Genomic DNA, 19083 nt, shown 5'->3' on the forward strand with positions numbered 1-19083 from the left:
TGTACTGCCCATTTTGACCCCACAGTTTTTGAATGAATTCAAGCAAAGCAAAAGGAAAAAAATGTGGTTTTCGTTTTTTTGGCAATTCTGTCGTTTTAAAAACTGCTTTTTTTTGTACAGCACACACATGAATGAAGACTTGCACCTCAAAATGGATACCACTGTTTGTCCCGTGTTCAGAGACATACCCATTGTGGCCCTAATCTTTTGTCTGGATGCACAATGGGGCCCAAAATGAAAGGAGTAGTCGGTGGCTTTCAGAACAGAAATTTAGCATGAAGGTGATTTAGGCCCCATTGCCCACTTGTAGAGCCCTTGAGCGGCCAAAACGACAGAGAACCCCCACAAATAACCCCATTTTGAAAACTAGACCCCTTAACGAATTCATCTAGGGGTGTACTGTGTATTTTTTTCTCTACAATTTTTGAATAAATCTAAGCAAAGCAGTAGGAAAAAAATTACAATTTTCATTTTTTTGGCAGTTGCATCAATTTAAAAACTGCTTTTTTTTGTACAGCATACATAGGAATGAAGACTTTCACCCCAAAATGGATACCCCTGTTTGTCCCGTGTTCAGAACCATACCACTTGTGGCCCTAATCTACTTAAAAGACACATGGCTAGGCCTATAATGGAAGGAGCACCCATTGGATTTCAGGGTACAACGGAATAAATTCCAGGCCCCATTGCCCACTTGTAGAGCCCTTGAGCGGCCAAAACGATAAAGAACCCCCTCAAATGACTCTATTTTAAAAACTAGACCCGTTAAGGAATTCATCTAGAGGTGTATTGCGTATTTTGACCCCACAGTATTTGAATAAATCTAAGCAAAGCAGAAGGAAAAAAGTAAGGTTTTCATTTTTTTGGCAATTTTGTCAATTTAAAAACTGTTTTTTTTTGTACAGTGTACATAGGAATGAAGACGTTCACCCCAAAATGGATACCTGCATTTGTCCCGTGTTCAAAAACATACCCATTGTGGCCCTAATCTACTTATAGGACACGTGGTTAGGCCTGTAATGCAGGGAACACCCGTTGGATTGCAGGGCACAACTGAATAAATCCCAGGCCCCATTGTTCATTTGTACGGAATAAAAATTGACTCCCTTAAAATATTCCTCACACACAGACACACTCCGCGCCCTTTTCGGCATTCCCCAAATCTTAGATAAAAGTAATAATGTGAACTGTGTAGTATTTCCAAAGACAGGGGTAATTACGGAGGCTGGTTGGATGGGTACATGGGGCAATAAAACCGTGTATCCCCCCTCCTCTCATGCTTTTTGGGGGTATTTCGTGACCTCAGTAGTGGGTATGGGGTGTAAAAAGTGGCGCTCCGTGAGTCTCCGTAAGCTTGATGAGGTGCGGCGGTCTCGCACAGAAGACGCTCAACAAGGTGCTCCTGGAACTGCAGGAAGGCGAGCGTTCCAGGGGCTTCTTGTAAATTACATATTACAGGTAGCGGTCTGAATAACGCCGGGCTCACGCAGCCGTAGGTGGAATCCGCTTGCGGAGGCCCGCAGCGGATCCCAGCTGTGACCCTGCGTACGGCCGCGTAATGTACGGCGCATAACTGCCTACTCACACAGGCGGTCATACGCAGTACTTTTTTTTGTTTGTATTTCCCGCACCGTCACTTAGAGATGACACAGGTACCCGCAGCCCGTATACAACGTAGTTGCGTATGGGCAGCGGGTATATCCGCGACCATGGAGCACAATGGGCTCTATGTTGCGGATATCCGTGGTAAAATAGAACCTGCTGCGTTCTCTTTTCTGCGAGTGGATTGCGCAATTCCGACCCGCTAATGTGAGCGGAATTGTGTAAGCCAATGCAATTGATCTGCGTATTACCACGGATCAGACGCATGCGGAATCCGTAATTCCTATCCGGTCATGTGAGACAGGCCAAAGGTAGATCGCTACCTTTTTGTCACGTGACCGTGGACCGCTCAACGAGGCCACCCGTCACTGCTCCAGGCTCTCGGCGACTGTTGGTCGCTGGGAGCAAGGAGATTTATTTTAATTTTCCTGTGCTCCCCGATTTCTGCGCATGTGTCCGGTGTTTTGCCGGCGGTCGCATGCGCAGGATCCGGGAAAGTTCACGGAGGAAGATTGCGTCGGGGTGCAAATACGGAGGCCTCCGGTAAAAAGTTTCATCTCCTCTCACCGATCGCATCGGTGAGGGGAAATGAAACTTCACCTTTTTTTTACTTTTATGTGATCGCCATTATCTATTGGATAACAGTGAACACGTGACCAGGAACCGCTCACCGCGGCCCCCCCGTGAAATCTCCAGGCTCTTGGCTAAGTTTTAGCCAGGAGCAGGGAGATTTTAAATTATCCTGGCAATCCACGGCTTTTGCACATGCGTCCGCCATTTTGGCGACGGACGCAGAAGCTGGGGTAAGGTCCGCGGATATATCCGCGGGCCTTAGGTACGTCAATTCATCCTCCCTCACGGATATGATCTGTGGGGGGAGATGAAACGCAAGCTTTTTTAACTTTTTTTAAAACTTTTAAAAACGTAAAAAATTTTTTTTTTTTTTAACTGTTACACTTTTTTTTTTCACTTTTTACCCTTTTTTTTACTTTACATGATCACTGCTATTCATTGGATAACAGTGATCATGTCCCCGGTATAATCTCTCTGCTCCTAGCTACACATGGCAGCCAGGAGCAGAGGGATTGTAAATTTCCCGGGGCTTGAGCCCCTCTGTGCATGTGCCCGATGTCAATCATCGGGCGCGCATGCGCAGATGGGGATTTGAGTCCCGGGACATCGGGGAGGACTTAGGTGAGTATTTTCACCTCCCCTCATGGATCCGATCCATGAGGGGAGGTGAAACTGACTTTTTTTTTACTTTTTCGCGATCGCCGCTATCCAATGGATAGCGCCAATCGCGTGCCCGGGGACCTCTCACAGCGGTCCCCGGTAACACCTCCTGGTTCCCGGCTGCCTTCAGGAGCTGGGAGCCAGGAGATTTCAAATTCGCCGGGGGCTCCCGGGCTTCTGCGCATGCGCCTGACGTCATCGTCTGGTACGCATGTGCAGAAGACTGCCGGCGGGTCCGGGAGGACCCGATCTTTATGGGACACCGCGGACAAGCCACGTGAGTATTTTCAGCTGCCCTGATGGATCCGATCCATCAGGGCAGCTGAATCTTTTTCTTTTTTACACATTTTTGTTTACTTTTTTGCGATTGGCGCTATCCACTGGATAGCGCCGATTGCAATGTCGGGGGGGACTGCCCGCATCCTTGGATGACAGCTCCATGCTGTCGGCTACCTGTGGGCACCGACAGCATGGAGCTGTCACGTCCTCAGGCAGGTGGGCATTAATCCTAAGAGGACGCATAAAACTACGTCCTCTAGGATTAAAGCCCACTTACTGAGGACGTAGTTTCCCGATTGGGCAGTCGTTAAGGGGTTAAAAGGGTCATTTCTGGTGGTTTAGTTTTAAAAGGGGTCAAAGCTTAAAGGGGGTTGTAGCAAGATTGCAAGTTATCCCTAGGATATGGCTAATTTGCTGATCCATGAGGGACCCACTGCTGAGACCCCCGGCGATCTACAGAATGGGACTCCCATGTCCCATTCTGCCTGTCACTATGGGGGTCGGTTATCCCCCACCAGTGATACTAGTATAATCGGAGTGCTGGCTGAGCACGCACGGTCAGCACTCCATTCATTTAAATGGGGCTGATGGAAATACCCAAGCAGGTGCTGCTCGGTTATCTCTGTAGTCCCATTGAAAGTGAATGGAGCAATGATGCGCTAGTGTAACTAGTTCTCCATTCAGTCTCCTCCGCACTGGGGTGTGCAGCAACCCTGGAGTGAGGAGGACAGGGAACATGGGACCCTTGCAGTGTGATGGGAATAACTTACAATCTTGGTACAACTCCTTTTAACCCCTTAAAGACTAAGCTGTTTTGTACCTTAAGGACCAGACACTTTTTAGGGGTTTTACCCATGTGGTGCTTTTACTCCCCTATTTTTTTCCCTTCAGCTTCCAAAATTATTTTTTTTTTTGTGACATGTGGGGCTATTTTTTATGTATCTTTTTCACTGACTTTTTTTCCCCGTCTTATTGGGGGGAAAAGCTAAAAAAAATATATATTTTTAAATATTTATAGTTGTTTTTTAAATTAGTATATTTACAGTAATATAAAGTATGGGAACGGGTTCCTCATTTTGTTTTGGACATTTTGATATATAATATGTAGGATTTTGGATTACAGGGCGCATAAGGCGTCGGTTTTGGTTGGCGTCTCCTTTGGGTCATTTTCTTTTTTTTATGTATATTTTATTCTGTAGTTTTTTTTTTTTACTTATTCCTGTAACTATTTTTTTTGCTATCTATGTCCCCCATGACATCATATATGACCTCTGTAGGACATTCACATGTTTTTTGTTTTTTTGTATTACACATTTTTCCACTGTAGCTGGAATCCATAGCCGCATCCATAGGAGCTGTAAGGACCAGGAAGCTCTGCTGTAACAAGGGACTCCTGGCAGTCATGTGATCGCCGGGTCACGTAGTGGAAGAAACACTTCCACTTTCACTTCGTAGTACATAGCGCTCATTGAGTGCTATGTACCCAAGAAAGGAGATGGCAGAAGTGGTTAAAAACTGCTTCTCCTCTGAGTTTTCAGCTGTGACTAACAGCTGAGCACCTGACCTGCTCCTGCTTGATTGCAGGAGCAGAGGCTTTAATCCTGCGCCGTGCATCTGCTATCTGGCGGAATTAAAGCCTAGAACCAAATGCCGTATATTTACAGTGCTTGGTCCTTAAGTTATAAACTCAGGATAGGTCATCAGCAGCATATTTATGCTGTTGATGACCTATCGTGAGTTTTTAACTGAACCCCGCTAATCAGCTGTTCTCTGGGCTGGTGCTATATGTTTACTGAGCTGATTCCAGCAGGAAGCAGAGAGCTCCATTCCAACTGTGGTGGCCAGACTGGGTATTGCACACCAAGTTCTCATTGAAATGAATGTCCTGTAATACCAAGCCTGGCCATTGCAGTGGGAATGGAGCCATCTGCTTCCTGCAGAAATCAGCTCAGTAAACAATGCACACTAGCCCAGAGAACAGTTGATTGGTGAGTGTCCCTTATGTTGGATCATTACAATCTACTATTGTGACCTATCTTGACAATGGGCCATCAGTAGTAGCTTTACAACTGGACAACCCTTTAACCCTTTCAGTGGCATGCCCTGAAATTTTCCAGGACTAGCTCCACTGCCCATAGTGATATAGCCCAGAAGATTTCCGGGTTAAGTTTCACTATAGAACCGTGCAGAACACAATGCCATACGCTGTGGCATTGTGCTCTGTACACACACCGCCTATACAGTCCCACAGATAATAGTGCAGGACTTTAAAAAAAGAAGCAGCAACTTCCGGCTGCTTTTTTTTTGAACTCCTGCATAATGTACACGTTGCCACGGAGACCATCGGTTTGTCAGAAGCCAGTCGATGATCCCCATGGCAGGTAGAGCTGGTGATCGGCTGTCAGATGATAGCCGGGCAACAGCTCTTACAGTGGAGAACGGAGAAAACCTCTAATCTCCGTTGTCTAACCCTTTACATGCCACGGTCAGTGTGACCGCAGCATGTAAAGGGCTGACAGGGGGAGGGGGCTCCCTCTGTCACCATCGCCCCCCCCCCCCCTGCAATGTGATCAGGGGGTCCTGATGGGTCTCTGTGGCACCCGGAGGCTTGAATATAGCCTTCGGGTCTGCCAGCGATCACCGCTGTTTAACCCTTTACATGCAACGGTCTGTTCATCCGGCAATAAACAAGCCCTTCTAGAGCTCTGGCAATGCAAAAATAAAATTAATACAGCTCTTTGAATGTGGCGACACAAAAGAAAACCTTTAAGAAAAAAAAATGTTTCAAATGTACAGAAGTAGCAAAACATAAAAAAACTGTATAAACTCGGTGTCGCAGGAATCGTGTTGACTCAGAGAATAATGTTATCACATTATTTATTCTGCACGCTGACCGCCATAAAAATGAAATCCAAAAAACAAATGGCAGAATTTCATTTTTTCCCCAATCTTGCTACAAATGTTTTTACAAAAGTTATGCAATACATTATATATACCCCAAAATGGTGCCATCAAAAAATACAACTTGTCTCGCAAAAAACAAACCCTCATACAGCTGTGTCAATGGAAAAATGAAAAAGTTATGGCTCTTGGAACGTGACTGCAAAATTAGTCGAAATTAAATAATTGGCCCATTTAAAAAAACCTGCCCTGGTGGGCACGATAGGGTGGTAAGACACCCGCCACTCAAGGGGTTAATGGAGATCTGTTTTGGTTTGGAAATGAAGTTTTTGCCTCTACTGTCCTCTGTGTCTTTTTCTCCTTCTCTCCATTTTTCCCTTGCATCATTCCCAGTGATCACTAACTGCATCATCTGACCTGAATAAATACTAGACTTCACTAGTAGCAGCTCCTATTCCTGCTACACAGATAGTCATGCCTATGTAATATAAAAAGAAAGGAGATTTTAAAAAAATCAAAAAAAGATTGCCTCTTATTATATTGTACATACAACATAATACAATAAAGAGAAAATTGGGAAATATAGTGTTAATAGTAGATAATAGTCAACATGATACAATTGTATTTCAATAGAACAAATCCAAAAGCCCCATAGGATTAAATACTACTTTATGTATTGGAATCCTGACCTGGAGGTTATTGCATGTAGGAATAAATTATTAATACATTCTTAAAAAATAGATACGGCAATTTAAAAAAGTTACTGAATTTATGATATTTTATAAGAGCTAAACGAACATGATTATTTACCGGAACTGTTAAAGTTGTGGGTTGAGAAAACTAAAGTTCTTGCTACAGGATTGTTTAAATGCAGTTAATATAGATGCACTGCGCTCTCTGCTGGTCGGTATTGGAAAAGCAGGAGAAAATGGGCAGAGATAAGACCAGGAAGCACTGAATAGCAAAAAAACTTGTAAAGTAGGATGCATTTGCATGATGTGGACATGCCAAAAAAAAAGAAAACTGCTCACCGACTAAATTCATCAAACAGACCACAGAGGCGCTTGATCAGGTGGGGCATTATGTGAGGAAAGAGGAAAAAGATCCAGCTAATCCAATGGCAAAAATTGATTCAAAAGAATACTTTAAGATATACTTTCTTAGAAAATTGTGATGCACATTCCAAAAACTGACCATATTGCTATAAAAAAATTTTTTTTTTTAATTTTCTGACCTGTTTCTGGCACCATCCAGTGCTCTTAGTTGTAGCGCGTAAAATAGAAACAACACCATGTATTGAAAGTCTCCAGATGCCATCAACTGACATCAATTAAAACCACATGATCACAAACCAACAGATATTAGCAGATTATTAACAGATTAATAATTAACATATTAAATCCCTAGACTTTAGTGAGCAAAAAATACATATACAAAAAAGATATGCAGCGATCACAGTGAAAAAGATCGTACTGAGATTGCATATTTCAACATGTTCCATCACACTAGATAACCGATAAGTGATATAAAGCTGCAAAAGGCACTGCTAGAAAGTCCCCAGATATCACATCAATCCCCCCATGGCTGACTAAGGGTTGTTTCACACCTGCTTCAGGGAACAGGAGAGGGGAATCCCTGCGCCTGAATCGCTCCGTATCTGGACGGAACCGAACAGCGCCTATTGAGTATAATAGGGTTTGTTTGGTTTCCGCCCTGCTGCCTGGCTTTTGGATAAAAAAAAAAAAAAAGGCTGCATGCAAAAGTTAGGACCAAAATCAAGAACTTGTATTTGCTCTCGAGATAACACTTTAGAAGATAGATATTCTACTTGGATTTCGTCCTCTGAACAGGTTAATGTTTTTTCATATTCCTGGTGACCGGCCTTCTGATGCTTCCTGACGGCCCATCTGTTACATTTTTTGAACCCTTGGGTTCTCGAAAATAAGAAGGTTCATCATCACCATAACTAATTCTGAGTCTGTCATCTATGTTTTGGATTGCGCCACTTGTAAGACGTTTTATGTTGGATACACATCATAGATGTTAGGAGTACTGTTGGGTCCGTTTGAGCTTGACTGTTCATTTGGTCATCTTTGACTCTGATGGGTGTGTGAACTGTTGGTATACACCTGGCGGCAATTAGGGAGGGTTTATAGTTTTCTCCTGACCTGGGTTCTATGCTGGTCAATTTCAGTGCAGTTTCTTTTTGCTGTTGAGTGAGGACATCTCTGGATCTGGTTTCTGTGGTTCTTTCAAGGACTCCAGATAAGTACAGAGATTTATTACTGATGGTGTTTTTTTCTGTGTCTTTTATCAGGGTTAGTGAGTGACACAGGCAAGAGGGTGGATGCGTCCTTATCAGGGCGGGTCATCCACTAATAGGCAGAGGTTGTCACCCTCTAGTTTCCCTCCTTTGTTTACTTTTTCTTCATATTGCAGGGGGTTTCTAGTAGTGTGGTGTGAACATTGCCAGAGAGAATATATGTTGGTTTGCAGTTATTGCACGCTTGAAACAAACATGACGGGTACATGCACATGGATATTAAAGAAAACCTTCAACCAAGATTCTCAGGCGAAATTTGGATCAGAGAGCACATAGACATCTCATCCATATCCTGTCCTATGTGCTGAACACGGCACATTGCATGTACTATTCCTGTCCGAAAATCAGACAAGAATAGGACTTCCTACAATTTTTATTTATTTTTTACTCAGACTATTTGTTTGAGTACAAAAAAGCCCATGTGCATACACCCATTCAAATGAATGGGTGTTTTTTCAGTCCGATTTCATTCCACCAATAGATTCATATCTTCTCTCAGAGTTTATGGGATTGAGAAAATCAATTCATAATTAAAAAAAAAAAAAAAAAAAAGAAAAATCAAAACAAGATTGGTGTTAAGTCCGCCTTGAATTATTAATGTGTTTTGAAGTATAATAGATGTATTCAGACTAATTCCTGATTGTTTGTTTTTTTCTTGATAGAGACCATTACTTGAGTACCGTGACTTGGGCTTCAGATCAACGGATGGCCATCCAGTGGCTCCGAAGGATTCAGAATGTTTCAATTCTTACACTATGTAGCTATTCAGACTCCGATTGGCAATGTAGCACAGTAGGTTCATTTTTCATTTATTTAATTTATGCATATTATTTAAAAAGAGGCAAATATATCAGACAAACAGATATTGTCAAACATAAACAACTCTTCGATGAAAGGGGTCAGAGGAGGATGTCAATATTCATTCCAATGAACAGGAACTGCACTGTCAAGCAAATGTTAGTTGAATACAACACTGGTTCTCCAACTAACGTATCTGAATGCACAATTCCTCCTTCCTTGGCACAGATGGGGATAACCTGTTCCAATGGCATTGCTGTCTTAAAGAAACAGGCAAGACAGCAGTGGCCAAAATAGCGCAAAAATTGGATCACTGAGCAGCAGAAAAACAGGCTTGGTCTGATGAATTTAGGTATCTGTTGCACCATGATAATGGGAAGGTTAAAATTTGGCACAAGTAGCAGAAATTAATGACCCCTTCCTGTGAGGTGTGAGCATTCAGTAATGGTGTGGGGAATGTTTTCTTGGCTAACCCTGGGTCATCCAATACCTGTGATTGTATGTTGCAATGATTTCTGTTCTAAAGAAGGTCCAACATGCTCCTAGGTGGAAGTCACTGATAAACTGGCCATTCACTGATTCTTTACGGAAGTTGGAGCTCAGCTGTTTTGACATAGAGCTTCAAATCTGTTTCTTTACCTACAACCATAGTTGCAACCACCACTAGGGTGAGCTTTCTGAAGGCAGATTTATGCAGTTTCCATTGAACTCCCTAATACATTTGTCTTCACTAAGCCCCCCCTAGTGGTAACTGAAGGCAAACTGAAATTTATAATTTAACTCTACCATTGTATGAAGGAAACCAAGAGCTCTGCAAAAGAAAATCTGAGCATCAGTCGTTTTAACATTAAGTTATGGTATTAATCAGTGAAGAATGTCACAGCTCATTTATATATAAATTTGCCTGATATTGGAGCAAGATAAAGAACAAGGTGGATAGTAACTTGATGTGAGGGTCGATCTACACCAAACAGTTGTTTGCTCGAGCGAACAAAAAAAGGCCATCAGATTTAGCTTGTTCGCTCGTGCATCGTTGGCTCATTCTAACAAGAAGTCGTTCAGTCATTCCCATTTGCTGTATAAGTGACTGAGAAGGATGGAATGAGCGCTGCTTAAACTGAACTATAAGTGAATGAGCCAACAATGGTTTTTATGCCTGCAGAAAATGAAAGGCGAATGAAAAGTGGACAGTTATTGTTCACCGTTCCGTCATGGTCTGCGTTTAGACTGAACGATTTTTGTTCACTTTCACTCGATTTGAACGATTTTTTTTAATGCTAATCATTCCGTCTAAGAGCTTCAGATGAACGTATTTGTGTGCATTTTTGCACATGCGAAAATTGGGTGTGCAATACGCAGAGTAGAACCCATTGACTTCAAAGGGTTCATTCTCATTTCCTTTTCTTGTGTGCACATTTTTTGCATGCGAGAAAAGATAGAACCTGCTCTATTTTCCTGCATATTCGCACCAAGGATCCCCCATATGGGGTGGTGCACTGATGCGCACAGAATATGCAACAGGATTGTGGGGCAATTCAGTAAAAAAGAACACATCTAGACCTCATCAGGCTAAATAGCCTTTTAAATCAGGGCAGGGGGTGTTGCGCTCACATATGAACACCCCTTTCACACAGACATTGCGATTCTCTGCCACCAGCATCCCAACCGAAAATCGCGTGGACAGGAGAAAGTCGCGACTAAGTCTCCTGTTTTCACGCCCGTTCAAACAGATGGTATACACCGCAGCCCAGAATTCTGTGGGCCGGGGGAAAGACCTTAGTACTGCTAAGCTCTCTAAACTCCCCTTGTTGGCTAATAGCGGCAATAGAAGCCTATGGGAGCTGCCGGCAAAGAGGGGGGAGAGACTTTGGCAGTATGTGCCATGGTAAATTCCCTCCCCCTTACCTTTTCTGACTGCTCTCATAGGCTCTCATAGGAGTCTATGGGAACAGCAGGTGTATTCCCGCAAAGATAGGACAAGCCTTATCTTTTTCGGCGTCGCGTAAAAGTGCACCGTATGCACTATCTTTTCCAGATGGCCGATTTTACGCACAGGAAAATCACCCATCTAAACAAATGCATTGGAATCCAATGCTTCAGGTGGTCATGATTTTTGGACAACATTTTAAACATTTGTGTAAAAGAGAGCTCAGGGCTTATTTCCACGGGCGTATGCTTAAAATGCCATGGATCTCCTGCGGCGTTTTAAACACACACATCCCTTTCGCTCTTCCGGCAGAGACTGAATGCAGGCTGTTAGGCACTGCGTATGTGCGGGAATCTGATGTCACAGACATGCGCCGCCAGCCTCCCATGTCCACTCCTAACCCCACTGTCACTCTCCCCGGTGGTGGCGCAGTGCTACCATCTGGAGGGGCAGTGGCTAAAGATGGGACAGCCCCCACAAAACAGCAGCAGCAGTCAATTGTCAGCCGGCAAGTAACTGGCCGACTAGGAGGAAGAGCGTCATCAATGGCACATGGTCGGCCAGCCTCTGGGAGCAGCATGCAGGAGCTGAAGACGCCACAGCCACACAAAGCAGGAACCTGTCCCCCTGCGCAAGTAAAAGTGAGGACAGGACACAGCAGAGACTAGGAGCCAATCAGCAGCTAGGGGCGTGACCGGAGAGTTACCTCCTGCTCTGCCCGGTCAACCCCTAGCTTCCGGTGTCGACATATGACACCAGTATCAACACCAGTTAGGCATCTGCAAATACACACCATGTGAATGGCGTCTCATACGTCACAATACTGCTGATAATGTGTATGACGCAGAACAGATTGGTACTGCATTAGAAATGAGCAGCTTCGTTTATTTATTTTGGAAACTTATTTAAAATTTCAATTTAGATCATTCTGCCTTATGTTATTATATGTTTCCCCTTTTTCCCCTCAAATATAGCCTTTATATGAAGAAAGCAAAACTGGCTGGGTTGGAAATGTAAGTGTTCATATCTTGAAGCCTGCAGATACAGTACATGTGTTGTTATATTCACACACGCGCATCAGAGCCACACAGAATATGTTCTGAAGCAGAAGAGATACAAGTAGGAAACTTTGCAGAACACTGCCATGTGAGGAAACCTTTTGCCAGTATGGAGGTGCCAATGGAAAGGGGGTCATGGGATACATTGTTTAAGGGTAGAATTTCATTAGAAAGTGGTGGTTGCAGGTATTGAAAAAAATAACTGAATCTATTTTTGAATTATGGATGATATAAAACACATAGCAGACAAAGAAGTGTGCAAAAAACTAGCAAATTGAGACAAAACCTCAAGTGCAACATAACTATCAAACGTTGTTGCAAAAGCATATTATGTAAACACCCATTCCATCACATGGATCCATTGGTTAATGAGAGATCATATAGAAAACAATTTATCCAACAAGCAATCCATAGCCTCATGAAAACAATGGATCCATGTGGGTCCTATTTGGGCCAATGACAATACCATTTCTGGACAGAAGATAGCTCACCATTATCACAGCCAAATCTGAGATGAATCAATATTTTGAGACCCATGTGACCCAAGGGCAATACTGTTTTAATACTGAGCCTTCACATAATAAGGGCATGGGAAAGAAGGACCCTGTGTGCGTCGCCACCTTTGTGGTTTTGTAAGGAGCCCAAATAGGGCACCGCATGGATTCACAGTCATATGTATTATTTTCATGAGGCTATTGGTGGCTTGTTGGATATGATATGTATTGGGTATTAGTGTAGTATGTCTCCACCAGAAGTATGGGTTGGACGGGTTCACCTACAGGTAACACCCAGGTCAAGCCCCAAGCTGGCAAAAGCTTGCGATGGGCGGAGACATACTACACTAGTACCTACTAGTAATAATACCATTGTGGAGTTCATATGATTTTTTGATTGCATTTTATAACATTTTTTCTTGGAGACAGGTGACTTTAAAAAAATGCAATTCTGGAGACTTTTAACTTGCAGGGTAAATAACACATTACTTTGATAGATTTAACTTTTATGGATGCAGCAATACCACATGTCTTTTTAAATTATAAATGTGGAGAAAGGAGGCTGATCAGAGCTGTTGCAAGCTGGTGTTGGCTTAAGAAACAGCCAGCACCTGCACTTTATATTTTCCCTGAACTTTTGGATCTATTTCCTGACAGTCTTCTGGGTGTTCTTGATTAAAAGCCTCAGCCGCCTCATATGAACTTCTGTTACTGACAATCAATTTCGTCACGGATTGTTAATGCCATCTTCTGGTACAAGAAAATATATGCAACTGGTGTTTTCCATACCACATAATTCATAACATAACAAGTGTATTCATACTCAACATGACATGAACCATAATTTGAAAATGATTTGCAAATATTGAAAAAATGACTCCTATCAATTTCTGATTAGATTCTAACCTTAAATCATATATCCCATGACCCCCCCCCCCCCCCATGACCCCCGCCCCCATTGAAGTTTCTTGGCCTGGCACTAAGATGGCCAATAGGCACTCAAATAGTGCCAACAAATTTTACCCCACTGATCTAAGTGTTCTACAAAGTTTCCTACTTGTATCTCTTTTCACTCAGAAGATATTTTGGTCCTGACTTTTGAATCACCCTGTACAATATACGTATATAACGTGCATGTTTCTATATAATAGTACCAGACAGCGATATTTCTACATAGAAAATGGTCAGGACATCAATTTTATAATCATTATTACATTTTACTGGGGTTTAACTGCAGGGAGAGCAGTTGAACCTGGGCGTTGATGCCAATGTGTTTTTCAAAGTATATGTTAGCGGTGGTATAAATGGCATGTAATGCTGAGGGTCCAGCTACTAACTTTGTATTCCAATTCAGGAAATTAGGTTATGGCTATTTGTAGACATTAAGAACAAGGGAGTACACACTATAAAGATGGTTGTGCCTTTTGTGCTCCCCACTGTAATAATAGCCCAGAAAATAAAGAATAAAAATGAATATACAGTTTGCCTGGGGCCTTTACCGGACTATGCCAACACAGTGGTGCCAGCCGTGTTGCTGTAGGGGTGGCAGAGGGTACCTCCGGTGCTACATACTTGAAGAGCAGTGGGTGGAGGAGTTGTGTTCTGCTTTGCATGATGCTGTGATGTAAGCAGCCTGAAAGATGTAGTTTGTTAATGCAGCAGTCCGGTGAGGAGGACAGCATTGGCTGCTCTGCCACAGCTTCTTTACTTGGGCACTATTATTAAGAGGGACACTGAAGGGGTTCATTACTTTGAGGTGACATGAAGCAGTACAAAAGAGGTACTATTACTTATAGGGCAAGAAGAGGGCACTATTACTTTGTGGTGCAGAGCAAAGCAGTACTATGAGGGGGCAAAGAGGGACACAATTACTTTGAGGGGTACAGAAGGGGTACTGTTCCTTTGAGGGACACAAAAAGGGATTACTATTACTCTAGAAGAGAAGGGGTGATGTTAGTTGGTGCACTGTTACCTTCAGGAGACAGAGGGGGACACTAATAGTGTCATAAAAGGGACCCAAAATGAATTCTCACACCAGTGCCCATTAGCTTTTAGTTACACCCCTGAGTGATGCCATTGCGCCATCCTTTACTTGCAGTGGCACAGTGTAGGTGGTCTGATGACATAACTGCATTGTACCCTCTGCAGTGTGACATGTCACCTGTGACCTACTATAGAGAATGGTGGGATAGTGAGCCAATGGCTCGATGACGCAGATACAGTAAAAAAAAAGTGATGCCACCATTTGCCCTATGGTTAAACCGGCTCTGCCTAGGCCTTCCTGTTCCAAGATATTGGAGTATAATAGTCTGAACCAGCACCAGACAAGAAGCCCATTTACATTTTTTGCTTCAGGATGCGCTGACCTCTGAATGCAAGTTTATCTTCTCTTTCTAGTTTGGACCTAGTGAACCGTATTTCACTTCTCCATCTATGTTTTATAAGATCGTCAGCAACGCATATGGATACAAACATGTACATCCATATGGTTTAGCGGTAAGTAATCGGGGACAGTTTTAATGAGAATATATCATTGGAGTGGGACATAAATGTTCTCCTTCTAAATCAAACTGTAACGACCACTTGTATTAATGTATGTGTGTGAGTGCTGCTCATGCTCCGCCCCTGCTGATGTCATTGCTCCACCCCCTGATGATGCCATCAAAGGCCCTACAACATGTATAAAACACAGAGTCTGACCGACAGAAGAACAACACAGTTAGGGCTCTTGGAAGGAGAGGACAAAAATAACACACTGAGAATACAACTAAGCCGTTATTATCCCAGGGGAGACAGCTCAGCAGTCCTGACAGCATACAACAACCTACCACCAACACAGAGATCCAGTGGGCTAAAGGACCTGTGGTGATGTCACTGCTGCGGGAGGAGCCAAGCTGTGTGTGTGATAAGTGGGATGTAGTAGAGCTGTGTGTGCATGTACCATGTAGCAGAGCTGTGTGGAAGAATACACAATATGTTGGTACCACATCACGAATTGTAGACATGTAAACTCCTGTTGCAGATTTATGTGTTGGTAATGAATTTCCAATAATGACTTTTTTTTCTTCGATTTTTAGACCAGACCTGGCTTAACAAATGGAAGTTTTGAAGTTACCAGCATAATTAAAGTAGTTGACAATGATATGTGAGTACTGGGCCTCTCATTCAATTCTATGAGACGCAGAGCTGTGGCCTGCAACCATTAGAACGTTTGGTGTAGCCTTTGGATATGCCATAAGTGTCTAAAATGAGAAAACCCCTTTAATTTGCTTCCTTCTCTACCAATTCTGAACATAATAATTCATTATATATAAACTCTGTGTTCCTCTGTATATGTCCAGGACTGACTGTTAGGATTTGTTCGTTTCTGTGCCTCAGTCATGTGAATAAAGCCTGATGGTTGCAATATTGTTTGAAAAGTGATACAAGGTGACAAAAACTGCATTCCTTTGAATGGACTTCTTCACATGAGCCATTTTTGCAGCATATTCTATCCTTGGGTGTTCCTTCGGAACGTCTTGCCCATTGTTCCCAATGGGACCTTAAAAGACAGTGCATGGCACTTGCATGCAGTGCGATGTGAATGCGAAGTGATGTTTCCCATTGAAATCAATGGCAGAAAACCATAAATTAGGGGCAGCGCTCCAATGATACAATCCAGCAATGTGTGGAGATAATAAAATAGGACTTACCCGGTGTTAGTGGGACAACTGGACGTGGTTCCCCACCAACACCTCCACGTCCTAGTATGCGTATATCAACTGCAAAATCAGGATCACATACCATTCCCTTATATCCTGGATAAACCAGGAGAGCCGCCAGGCATATGGTCGAACCTTCTGATAGAAAGGCCAACACAAGAAAAGATACTAACTACAGAAAAAGAGAGCTGTGCGCTCAAAACGGAATGCTAGAAAAAAATCTTACGTTATACCAATAGGTTTATATTTTCAAATCTAGCACTAGATTTTTTTCTAGCCTTCCCTTTTGAGTGCCTAGCTCTCTTTTTTCTGTAGTTAGTATCATTGAAATCAATGGGAAACTCTTGCGATCCTCTGACGCACATGAAACACGCCTGAGGACCGCAATTTCACAGATTTTAATTCCATACTTCAATCTGAAGTATAAAGTTGACCTGCTATGGATTTAACATCCGCCGGATATGTAAATTCCACTGTGGAATTCTCGCAGAATGTTTCTGTAGCATGTGGAGAATATTTTTCAGATCTCGTCCACATGGAATGTATGGTAAATGCTATCAATTTTCTGTGTAGAAAATCTGCAGCATTTCCACCCCATGTGAACCTACCCCAAGAGTAGTGATAAGTGAACTTTGAAACATTCCGTTTGACTGGTTTGCTGAATTTCAGCAAAATGTTTGTTTCAGTCCAAACTAATTCAAACCAAACCAGCACCCTGGAAACTGGTGTATAACGCTGTCTAAAAGGCATAAAAGCCCTATATAACACTTTACGTCTTTTAGAAGTGTAACTAAGTATATTTGAGTTGTTTTAAAGGGGTTTTCCACTGAAATACTATTGATGACCTATCTTTAGGATAGGTCATCAATAGTTGATCAGCCACATGCAGTCAGGCTTCTGCTCCGACCTTTGTGTATTTGGAGTCTAAGCCTCTGTGCCGACTTCCCATGTAGTGGCCGACTCTTTTAACTGCAGGCACGGCTCTCATTGATTTCAATGAGAACTGTGCCTGCAGTTACAAGCGCCAGCCACTACAGGGAGGTTGGCGCAAAGGCTTACACTCCGACCTCTCTGTTATTGCGACGCTGACAGGTCATCAATAGTATTTCACTGGAAAACCCCTTTAATTAAGAAAAATAACAGGCAAAGTTAATTTAAAAAGAACAATAAAGGAAGAGAAGGAAAAAAAAATATTTCTCTTCTTTTCCTTTATTCTCCTTCTTCCTTTTTCTTGTTTTTCCTTCCTTTTCCTATTTCTTTTTTTCCTCTCTTTTTTTTCTTCTTTCCCTCCTTCTCCTTTTTCATTCTCCTTCTTTTTCCTCTCCATTTTCTTCTTCTTTCTGCTTCTTTTTCCTTCTTCTTCTTTTACCTTTTTCTTCCTTCTCCTTCTTTTCACTTATTTTTTTTCCTTCTTTTCCTCCCTTTTCTTTTTCATTTAGCTGCTTTTCCCTCTCCCTTTTACTTTTTCTTTCTTTTTAAAAGCAGAAAAAGAAAAAGGTAATTACAAATTTTTGTAAGTTCGGCCTAGACGAACCACCCAAGGTTCGGTTTCACACAGAGCCAAACCTTCAGCCCTGGGCAAACTCCTTTTTAAATGTGACTTGTAAATCAATCAAGTGGATGTTTCGAGATCATATCTACTGGTGACTTTATTTAATGGAGCAATGGCTTTTTTCAGAGAGCAGAGCCAGTAACCAATATGTTTTATTCTTTTAGGTATTACATAAGCAATAAAGGAGCTCCATCAAAAAGACATCTTTACAAGTAAGTTTTTGTAGGCAATGTGACTAAAACTATAACAGGACTTTTAATTGCTGCCCAATCTTACAGTAATAGCACAACAACTTAAAAGAAGACCTAAAACTTGCTTCATAAACCAATCCTAACCAAAGATGTAGGATTGACAAACGAGTGTACATATACCTTTTTATTTATTCTTAGTAACTCCTCCACCCCATAATTGCTACTTTTACACAACATCAAAGGTACACTAATTAGTTGCCAACAGGTCTTAGGGTGGTTTTCTCTTTTGTCTGCTCCAGGCTATATTCCACTCCGTCATCACAAACCACTCCATCATTTTCCAGCTTCCTTGAGTGCATACTAGACACTGTGCTTGCACCAAGCTTCCTGAATAGGCTTATGTACAGTGATGTATTCTGCTGTGTCTTTGGACTTGCGCCAATTCAGGAAGTGTGGCACAAACACACAACTTTATTGCACATCTCATCTAAATAAAAAAATTAGCAATGTTGCTAATATTCTTCATTTAAAAACTACTACCCATTTATGTCTACAGCTCTTATGCAGACCTTTGTCTTTCTATGGTGACAGACTACAAACAAACCCTATGTAGTCTGATCCTGCAATCCATCTTGCCCCTATTCCTTATTTTTGTATATCTGGCTTGTCAGGAAGAAGTAGGAGTCAATCAGAAGGACGTACAGAAGTAGCAATCGTTAAAATCACTGGCTAAACAAGATAGCTCAGTTTATAGCAGTGCATTGTAGTTATCATAACTAGAGCTGAGCGAATACCAAAATGCTCGGGTGCTCGTTACTCGAGTCAAACTTTTCCTAATGCTCGAGAGCTTGTTTCGAGTAATGAACCCCATTGAAGTCAATTGGGGACTTGAGCATTTTTCAAGCTGACGGATGGCCCACATAGGGGAGGTTGTGTGAAACACCTGAAAACATGAGAAAGTCATAGAAACACTACAGAAAATGATAGGGAACGGCAGGGGCAGCATGCATGGCTGCAACTGAGG

General features: G+C 42.4%; 1 protein-coding gene across 3 annotated transcripts in view; it reads left to right on the plus strand.

The window, feature by feature from the left end:
* LOC136576563 (dipeptidyl peptidase 4-like) overlaps positions 1 to 19083 on the plus strand; it is a 118624-nt gene that overhangs the window by 72448 nt on the left and 27093 nt on the right. For all 3 annotated transcript variants that reach the window (XM_066575937.1, XM_066575936.1, XM_066575938.1), the window contains 5 exons: positions 9001 to 9130; positions 12038 to 12076; positions 15013 to 15111; positions 15693 to 15760; positions 18033 to 18080. In XM_066575937.1, coding sequence (XP_066432034.1) covers positions 9001 to 9130; positions 12038 to 12076; positions 15013 to 15111; positions 15693 to 15760; positions 18033 to 18080 — 384 coding nt within the window. The remainder of the gene's footprint in view (positions 1 to 9000; positions 9131 to 12037; positions 12077 to 15012; positions 15112 to 15692; positions 15761 to 18032; positions 18081 to 19083) is intronic.

Source organism: Eleutherodactylus coqui, chromosome 8, assembly GCF_035609145.1.
Source record: "Eleutherodactylus coqui strain aEleCoq1 chromosome 8, aEleCoq1.hap1, whole genome shotgun sequence".
Classification (NCBI taxonomy): Eukaryota; Metazoa; Chordata; class Amphibia; order Anura; family Eleutherodactylidae; genus Eleutherodactylus; species Eleutherodactylus coqui.